Source organism: Propithecus coquereli, unplaced genomic scaffold (assembly GCF_000956105.1).
Source record: "Propithecus coquereli isolate 6110/MARCELLA unplaced genomic scaffold, Pcoq_1.0 Scaffold94, whole genome shotgun sequence".
In the NCBI taxonomy this organism is placed as follows: domain Eukaryota; kingdom Metazoa; phylum Chordata; class Mammalia; order Primates; family Indriidae; genus Propithecus; species Propithecus coquereli.
This window is the reverse complement of record NW_012155729.1, coordinates 6,364,359-6,375,235: the sequence shown is the minus strand read 5'-3', so window position 1 is coordinate 6,375,235 and position 10,877 is coordinate 6,364,359. Positions and strand designations below refer to the sequence as shown.

Sequence of the window (10,877 nt, the reverse complement as noted above, 5' to 3'; positions counted from 1 at the left end):
AAAATAATATCCATAAAAATCTTTCTAGCCAAACCATGCTAGACAAAAATCATCATGCTGAGGGACTAATTCATTTAGATGAATGACAAATTTACATTCAAAACAGAGCTACTTTTATGAGATATTAACAATCAACAACTACATTCAAATCTTAAACTTGGGGGAATTCATTACTTTTATCTTAAATTTCTGTCAAAAGTTTAAAAAAAAAGGTGGTTTTCTGCACTCCAAGCTAATAATGTTTTATTAATGCTACCAATCTGTAACTCTGTAGCTAATTTTTAATTCCATTATATAATTCTCTTATTCATAACCTGGGGCAGTTTTTGCATATCAGGCTAGAGGTTATAAAAGAACATGTCTACCAAGTGCAAACTCAGCCTTAAATTAATCAATCCCATTTATCTTTGTAATAGATCCATTCTTGGTTAAGAAAATGTATTTTTTCATATGTACTACATAATTTTTGTTATTACTAACTATAGAATAGGTAAACTATTTCTATTAACAGAAGAGCAGATAAACTAAATTATGGCCAATGTTGTCTGGTATACCACACAATTCAATTGTAAAACATATTCTGATGTAAAATATTTTGTTACTTTTTTTCTCTGAATGATTTAACCCTGCTCAAAGACAGAGAACTGGACTAAATCTTTCATATTCTCTTTGAAATCCAGACAGTATAAATTTTAATGATTATTGGTGTAGGTACTTAGGATAAATCATAATCGCTTTAAGACAACATTAAGGTTTGAAATATAATCTATATAATCTTGAAAAGGCATGATATAAAAATATTGCTTTATGTCAATGTAAAGTAACCTTTATCCTAGGCAAAATGCTTTACTGAAATACCGTATGTGAGTCACTGAATGTAGAAGAGAGCCTCTAAAATGGCCTCCAACGATCCCCACCACTCTTGTATTCACCCTTTCGTGTAATTCTCTCCCTTTGAATGTCCGATGGCCGCTAGTTTTCGCTTTAAATGAATATAGTAAAAGTGATGGGATGTCCCTTTGATATTTGGTTAAGAAAAGAATGTGGCATCCATCTTGGGTGCTTTCCCATGTTCTCTCACTCGCTTGCTTTGAGGGAAGGCAATTTCCTTGTTATACGCTGCCAGATGGAGAAGTCCATGTGACAAGAATCTTAGGGACACCGTAACCTAACAGCCAGGAATTAAGGTCCACGTGAGTGAGCCTGGAAGTGGATCTGCCCCCCCAGAGAAGCCCTTGCATGAGACAGCAGCCCTGGCTGACAGTTTGACTGCAACCTCCTGAGAGACCTTGAGCCTAGACACACAGCAAAGCCCCTCACAGATTCTTGATTCAGAAACTTATGAGATAATAAATGTATTTGTTTTAAACTGCTTTGTGTACAATTTGTTATACACCAAAAGCTAGTCAGAGTCCTGATTCTAATGATACGTGCCGAAAAACAGAATAAAGAAATGTGAAAAAATACGTGTTGTATGGTCTTCAATGAGAAGGAAAAGCACTGTTTTTCAGCAAAATAAATAACCCCAGAAGATGCTTTTAAAACATGCCAGACTATTTAAATGTAACTATTTTGAAAAATACAATTGAACATGTGTGCCAAAACACAAATGTAATCATGCCAATACCCTCTTTAAAAGGGAAGTGCATTCCATGTTCTTAGAATAGCATTTAGAGACACTTCTATAGCCTAAATCCCTGGTATGGCACAGCCTATGCTACCCTGTCTGGATTTATCCTTAGCCAGTCATGTCCTATGCACCAATCCCAGTGAAATTTTACATGTTAATGTCCTAATTTCTTCACAACTTTAGGGTTCAGCTTCACTGCTTCTGAGAAATGTCCCTAAGCCAGAGGCTCTCACTCCTGCTCTGACCCACACCTGTCACTTTCGCCTTAGGTGTTTCTCTTCTGTGCCTCCTCTATGGTATCATGTTATCACTGCATTTATGAAACTGCCTATGTAACATGAAAATAAACTGATTTGCATTAAAAAATTAACTATATATTTCCAATTTTGAGATAGTAGAGTAAAATTAATCTCTACCTTTTTCTCCTATAACTTTCATAAAATAACAAAGGCAATAAGAAATATAAAAGGAAACTCTATCATCAGTAAAATCAAGAAGCAATATATATAAAGAAGAGCTACCAAAAGTAGTGACTATTCCACCAGGGTTAGAGAAGTTATGGATACAAGGTACTTAAAGATGTAGATTTCAGAGAAGGCCAGGTGCAAAATTCCTAAAAAAATAGGTGCCACACCCTGAGGAGAAACAGAAAAAACAGCAATGCCTTCCTTGCTCAGAAAAATAAGATTGTAGAGCAAAACTTAACTGTGGCATATTCCCTGGACTACACCATGGAGGGGCAGAAGAGGTAGAACTAAATGAGGAAATTCACAGAGATGCCATCTCTGCCACAGATCTCTAAGCAGGAAGAGAGTGTATAAGTGACAAGCAGTCTAGTAACTGCCAATCATTGTCAACTGAAAAAAAAAAAAAAAAACTAAACCAGTTCACATACACAGAGACATACACATTATCATGCAGAGCTATACTCTCAGCCAAGGAGACCTCCACCCACCCCCAGAGCACTGCCCTGGCCCTTCCCCAACACTGCCTTTTTAATACCCCATCCTAAGATAAAAATGATGACAAAAATAAAAATAAAGAAACTACACATAGTCTCTTAACAATTGCCACAAGCATAAAAAGGAGGTAAAGGATTAAGAAAATTAAAATCACTGATGGTGAATATACACCTGAAAAATGTGACAATCAATTACCTCCTTAAATTAGTAGAGATGATACAAGAGCTTATAAAAGAAGACAACAGGAAGAAATGAAAACCAGTGGATACATTTTCAGCTGATGGACTTAACTATTCAGACCATCTGCTCTCTCCCTCTCTAACTTGAAATACATGGAACACGTGTTAGAAAATAATTTTGGACTCATCTGGATACTTAGCCAAACTCAAACCCAGGAACTTATACAATAAATGTGGAAGCTTAAAGTTAGAGAGGTAAAAGGTAGAGCTGGACTTCTACTTTTTGTTTATTAGAAACAAACGGAGGCTGTTCTGTCTAGTCCCTGAACTTCACTGCCTACCAACTTGCAGCCTCGAGAGCACACATGGCCCTCCAGATCCCCAAGTGTAGCCCCTTGACTGAATCCAAACTTCACAGAACAAATCCCTTTATTAAAAGGATTTGTTCCATAAAATTTGGATTCAGTCAAAAGGCTGCACTCAAGGATCCAGAAGGCCACATGTGGCCCCAAAGCCTCAGGTTCCCCACCCCTGCATGGGGCAACACTGTGTTATACACGTAAATCTGGAGCCCTAAAGGGAACAAGGTTGAGGTTGCTGTGAGCTAGGCTGACGCCACGGCACTCTAGCCCGGGCAACAGAGTGAGACTCTGTCTCAAAAAAAAAAAAAAAAGGAAAAAGATGATTCAAGAAAAAGCATGGAAATTTTTTAAATTAGAATAAAAAATCAGACCATATATATGAGTAATCAAAGGAAATGTGAAGAAATTAAAATAATCTATTAGAGACAGGGACTACCAGATTGAAGTATTCAGCTACATGCTGCTTCTAAGAGACAAGTTAAATGATCAGCCCTATTTGTGATAGGGGGAAAACACTAAAAAACAAACATCAGTGGTGAACCATATATTAATTGTGTTTTAAGTTCAAATAATGAATTAAATATAGCAGCTAAATAAATAAGATCTATGTATAGAAACTGAATTTTAAAACTTAATGTTAAGTTTAAAAAAAGTTTAATTATAGAACATTTATACACAGTATGATGGCATTTATGTAAAATTTAGGCTAAATAAAATATTATTATATGTTATTTCTTTATACATAGTAGTTAAAATAGAAAAGCATTAGCTGAATATGTAACACAAAACTTTAGATAGTGATGGTCTCTAAGTATTTATATTAATTTCTATACATTTCTGTATTATATATAATTTCCAAAAAGGAAAAAAAAGGATAAGTAGATAGAACTAAAGAAACAATTGAAAAGAAAAATAAAGTCATCATAGAAATGAAGGTCAGATTGGAAAAAGCAAAAAGAGCAAATATTGCTTAAAGTACAAAAAAGTATATTGACAGCAGGTTTAAAAAAAGTGATAAAAATGAAATGAAAAGAGAAAAAAAGAAAATAATAGACATGGAAAAACAGACATTGAAAGAGCCAAAAAAAAAAAAAAGCCATAATAATAGGTAAACCTAAGGAATAAGCATGAAACAAAAATAAATATTTAGGTTGGTGCAAAAGTAATTAGGTTTTAGCATTGCTGGATATTTGTCCTTTGATATTGGAATACATTCTTAAATGTGGTTATGTTATACATCATTTTAATGCACATTTCTTGCTTTATTTTTTTTTGCTAATAACTTAGTATTTGCTGTTTATTTTATATTTATTTTAGACTATGGAAATGATGTTAGACAAAAATCAAATTCAAGTGATTTTCTTATTCGAGTTCAAAATGGGTTGTAAAGCAGTGGAGACAACTCGCAACATCAACAATGCATTTGGCCTAAGAACTGCTAACGAACATACAGTGCAGGTGTGGTTCAAGAAGTTTTGCAAAGGAGACGAGAAGCTTGACAATGAGGAGCACAGTGGCCCGGCCACCGGAAGTTGACAACAACCCATTGAGAGCAATCATCGACACTGATCCTCTTACAACTACATGAGAAATTGCTGAAGAACTTAAGGTTGACCATTCTATGGTTGTTCAGCATCTGAAGCAAATTGGAAAGGTGAAAAAGCTCGGTAAGTGGGTGCCTCATGAGCTGACCAAAAATCAAAAAAATTGTGTCCTCTTCTCTTATTGAACGCAACAATGACGAACCATTTTTCGATCAGATTGTGACACGTGAGGAAAAGTGGATTGTATACAACAAGCAGCAATGACCAGCTCAGTGCCTGAACCTAGACAAAGCTCCAAAGCACTTCCCAAAGCCAAATTATGTCTGATAACTCATATCAAATAAACTCTTAGGTTTTTCCACTAATATAACTGTACATAGGTTGCAAATATAGGTGGTACTCAGATTTATTATATTACAAAGCTAAACAACTAATGATTGTACTACTCACCTAATTGCATCATTGGTCTCTGAAACAGCTCTCAGATACTCTTTGAAATAAAAATAATTAAAGAGGTATTTCCGAACCTTATAACCTCGCCATCGTCTCTGAATCTACAGATGTAAATAAAAAGATAAAATGTGCCATTGAATATTTTTAGTAAAAACATTAATAGCACTTCAAAATCAAGGTAATTGTGTCTGATAACTCATATCAAATAAACTCTTAGGTTTTTCCACTAATATAACTGTACATAGGTTGCAAATGTAGGTTGTACTCAGATTTCTTATATTACAAAGATAAACATAATAATAGAATATTGTTCATTTATTTTAAAATATTTACAAATATTTATTTCAAAAAGTACTAACCTGTAAAATTAACTCTTGAAAGATTTAAAATCTATTTTACAAATTTCTATCATTTCTGCTTCCTGGGCAAATGGATTTTTTCTCATAACCAACTGGCTTAAAGATTGTACGTGGTCTCATAGAAATAAATTTTTTAAACGGGGTTTTTAAATTCAGCGGTATAAAAACCTTTAAACAAAATCTTGTCTTGTATCTTTATTATTACACTTTAATACTTCTTTAACAATAACAACAATAGATAAGATTTATTGAATTCTTATGTGCCAGGCAATATTCTTGTATTTATGCATTTAATCTTTAGAACACTTGTGTAAGATAAATACTCTTTACCTCATTTATAGATGAGAAAACAGCTAAAAAGAGGGGTTGCATAATTTTCCCATAATTATACAGCCATGATCATGGATCCAAGAATCAAATCAGGGCTTCAGAGAGAGCCCATTCTCTTAACCATTGCAATATAGAACTGGGAAGGAAGTGAACTGCAATTTTCAATGAATGAAATTTTTATTGACATGATCTGCTTTTTATATCGACAACTACAATGCTGACATTCAAAGGGTTTTATTTATCAGAAATGTAAGGTTTTTTTTCTTTTATGAGAGGAGTGTTACAAGACAATTTTTCATGGAGAGGTCAAGGGGTTGGGTGGAAGCAGAGCTCTTCCACCCGGTCCCTAACAGGGATTGAAGACCACAGTTCTAAATATCTTATAAAGCCTCAGCAATCATGAGAATCAATGTCTTTTAATCCTATTTTTGCTAATATAATAATATATTTTCTATCTTTTCTAATATCTCTATGAGAAAAACTCAAAACCAAAATAATAATGTGTTGTATTAATTTGTGGAAAAAAACAAATATTAGGAATATTAACTTAGTCTTGCATAAAGGTTTAACTTCATTCCCTAAAATTTTCCAACAGTTTACGTATCTATATGAATGAGTCACATATCATAAATGATTCTCTTTTTGGATATGAAGTCCTTCCAATTTTAGCACAGTTTGTTACACTAAGGAAACACACATCTTCTCTAAACCTATTTTTTTTTAAATAGCAAATGGTATTATAGAGACTATGCCCTAGTCTATTGGGTTTTATCCCCAAAGTCTACTATTTTAATTAAAGATGTTTAGTTTAAATTTTTTATAAGTATTGAAATATGTACATATGTATATATTAATCACACATGCAAATAAGCATTTCCCTAGCTTATCTAATTTAATCATTACAGCATCATTCTGAGGTAGGGATTATTATTATCCACATTTGATAGAAGAGGAAATTGATGTTTAGAGAGGTTAACTAATTGCCTAAGGTCATATAGCTGCTTGGATGGCTTCAATTGTTTCCGTATACTTTTACTGCATATACAGTAACAATTTTATTAAAGAAAAAACACTTGTAAATATATATACTGACAGGAAATCCATCACCAGCAATAGAAGTGATTCAGGTTGCATGGGAAATACTAGGATATCAAATCATGTTAAGGGAGAGGCTACCTACTACATGAAAATATTATTAAATTCTAAAGAAAATAAGATTAAATGTGCCAGAAAACATAAACAGTGTATTCTGGGGAACTGAGAGAAAAGAGGGATGATGGTGGTTTATGATTAGGTAACACCAGAATAGTGGGTATGTCCATTTCTGAGAAAAGAGGTCTGAAAGGAAAAAAACTGAAATTGGCTGAAAAATCTATGTTAAAATAGGAAGGGTTTCCTACAATTAAAAAGAAAAAATCCAAAAAGTTGGTTCCTTGAAAAAATAAACAAAATTGACATGCCTCTTGCTAAATTAATGAGAAGCAGGAAAGAAAGGACTCTAATAAGGTCAATCAGGAATGAAAAAGGAGAAATTACAACTGAAACCATGAAAATACAAAATATCATCTATGAGCTATAAAAACTTCTATGCACATAAACTTGAAAATGTGGAGGAAATTGACAAATTCTTAGAAACACACAGCCTCCCTAGCCTCAATAAGGAAGAAATAAAATTCCTGAACAGACCATTATCAAATACTGAAATTGAAGCAGTAATAAAAAAACCCTCCTTAAAAGAAAAGTCCCAGACTAGATGGTTTCACAACCAGATTTTACCAGACCTACAAAGAAGAACTGGTGCCTATCCTGAAGAAATTATTCCACAACATTGAGAAGGAAGGAATCCTCCCTAATAGGTTTTAGGAAGCCAATGTCACCCTGATACCAAAACCAGGAAAGGATGTAACAAAAAAAAAGAAAGCTACAGACCAATATCCCTTATGAATATAGATGCAAAAATTCTCAACAAAATCCTAGCAAATCAGGTGCTAATCAAGAAAATAATCCATCACAACCAAATGGGCTTCATCTCAGAGATGCAGGGATGGTTCAACGTATGCAAATCTATAAATGTAATTCACCACAGAAACAGAAGCAAAAACAAAGACCATATGATCCTCTCAATAGATGCAGAAAACGCATGCAACAAAATTCAGCTCCCTTTTATGATAAGAACCCTTAACAAAATAGGCATAGACGGGACTTACCTAAAATAATAAAAGCCACAGATGACAAACTCACAGCCAACATCATACCGAACAGGGAAAAATTGAAAACAGTCCCACTTAGAACTGGAACTAGACAAGGTTGCCCTCTATCACTGCTTCTATTCAACACAGTGCTAGAAGTTCTAGCCAGAGCAATCAGACAAGAGAAAGAAGTCAAGGGCATCCAAATGGGAGCCAAAGAGGTTAAACAATCACTCTTTGCTGACAATATGGTCTTATATCTAGAAAACCTCAAAGATTCTGCCATGAGACTACTGGAATTGATAAACAAATTCAGCAAAGTCTCAGGTTACAAAATTAATGTACAGAAATCAGTAGCATTCCTATATGCCAACAACAGTCAAACTGAGAATCAAATCAAAGACTCAATACCCTTCACAATAGCAACAAAGAAAATAAAAACCTAGGAATATATTTAACTAAGGAGGTAAAAAACCTCTACGGGGAGAACTACAAAACACTGAGGAATAAAATAGCAGAGGACATAAACAGATGGACATAAGCAGATGGAAAAACATACCATGCTCATGGGTTGGTAGAATCAACATTGTTAAAATGTCTATACTACTCAAAGCGATCTACAGATTAAATGCAATCCCTATTAAAATATCAATATCATTTCTCAAAGATCTAGAAAAAATAATTGTATGTTTCATATGGAACCAGAGAAGGCCCCACATAGCCAAAGCAACCTTAAGGAAAAAGAACAAATTGGGAGGCATCAATTTACCAGACTTCAAGCTATACTACAAAGCTATAGTAAACAAAAAAGCATGATACTGGCACAAGAACAGAGACATAGATCAATGGAACAGGACTGAGAAACCAGGTGTAAAACCATCCTCATATTGTCATCTGATCTTTGACAAAGCAGACAAAAACATACACTGGGGAAAAGAATCCCTACTCAATAAATGGTGTTGGGAAAATTAGATAGCCACATGTAGAAGACTGAAACAGGATCTGCACCTTTCACCTCTCACAAAAATCAACTCATGGTGAATAACAGACTTAAACCTAAGGCATGAAACTATAAGAATTCTAGGAGAAAATGTAAAATCTCTTACAGACATTGGCCTAGGCAAAGAATTTATCAAGCAGACCCCAAAAGCAATCATAGCAACAACAAAAATAAATAAATGGGACCTGATCAAATTAAAAAGCTTCTGCACAGCCAAGGAAACTATCAGGAGGGTAAACAGACAACCTGCAGAATTGGAGAAAATATTTGCATGCTACATATCTGATAAAGGGCTAATAACTAGAACCTACATAGAACTCAGGAAAATCAGCAAGAAAATAATCAAACAACCCTATCAAAAAGTGGACAAAGGACATGAACAGGAAATTTTCAAAAGAAGATAGACTAATGGCCAACAAACATATGAAAAAATGCTCAACATCTCTAATCATCAGGGAAATTCAAATCAAAACCACAATGAGATATCACTTAACATCAGTGAGAATGGCCTTTATGAAAAAGTCCCCAAACAATAAATGTTGGCATGGATGTGGAGAGTTAGGAACACTCATACACTGCTAGTAGGACTGCAAAGTAGTATAACCTCTATGGAAAGTAATATGGAGATACCTCAAAGAGCTACAAGTAGAACTACCATTTGATCCAGCAATCCCATTACTGGGCATCTACCCAAAGGCAAAAAAGACATTCTATAAAAAAGACATCTGCACTAGAATGTTTATAGTAGCACAAGTCACAATTGCAAAGATGTGGAAACAACCCAAGTGCCCATTAATACATGAGTGGATTAATAAAATGTGGTATATGTATACCATGGAGTTCTACTCAGCCACAAAAAACAATGGTGATCTAGCACCTCTTGTATCATGCTGTATACAGCTGGAGCCCATTCTACTAAGTGAAGTATCACAAGAATGGAAAAACAAGCATCACAAGTGGTCACCATCAAATTGTTATTAACTGATCAACACTTATGTGCACATATAGTAGTAACATTCATCGGGTGTTGGGCAGGTAGGAGCGGAGAGGAGAGGATGGGTATATTCACACCTAAGGGGTGCGGTGCGTAGGAGATAGACAGGCTTAAAGCTCTCACTCGTGTGGGGTAAAAGCAATATATGTAACCTAAACATTTGTACCCCTGTAATATGCTGAAATAAAAAATTTTTAAAAATCCATTGACACGGGCTTCTTCCCTCTTCAAATCCAGCAAGTACTGGAAACAGCACCAACCACACCCAGAAAGGCTATAATTGGTATGCTCTCAGGAAAGATTCTGGTACCCTAACACCCTAGACATCTATTCAATGGCAAGCTAACATTCCTTTCTGAGACAAATCCTTTTATTCACAATTGGGTATTAAAGGACATAATAAGTAAGTGATGATTAAGGTAACAAATTAAAACTCATCCACACTAAAATATAATCAATCAATCTTTAATTGGCTTTGTTAGAGATATGTGGGTAAAAAGAGCTAGAAGAAAGTGAACATTTTGAGTGGGTGAAGTAGCTGCCATCAGTGAAATGAAGGATCTAAAATTTATTGTGCTCCATGAATGTGCCAGGTATTATGCTAACTGCTTTAATTCTTACAATATCCTTGTGAATGGGGCATGATCTCCATGTTAAAAATGAAAAACCTGAGGTTAAGTAATTTGCTCAAGGTCACATAACCAGTAAAAGAGTAAATGGCAAAGTCAGGATACAAACCCAGGTCTGTCTGACTCCAAAGCCCACGTTCTTTTCACTAAAACATCTTACATATATAATGGATACAGAGAGAGAGATTTAATTTAAAAGATAGTATTTTCTTACATTATAAGGAGCCCAGTTTAACTAATAGCTAA

General features: G+C 34.5%; 1 protein-coding gene across 1 annotated transcript in view; it reads right to left on the bottom strand.

The window, feature by feature from the left end:
* Nucleotides 1–10,877, bottom strand: part of SPATA17 (spermatogenesis associated 17) — a 238,274-nt gene that overhangs the window by 172,313 nt on the left and 55,084 nt on the right. The window contains exon 4 of the mRNA XM_012664910.1: nt 5,128–5,231. Coding sequence (XP_012520364.1) covers nt 5,128–5,231 — 104 coding nt within the window. The remainder of the gene's footprint in view (nt 1–5,127; nt 5,232–10,877) is intronic.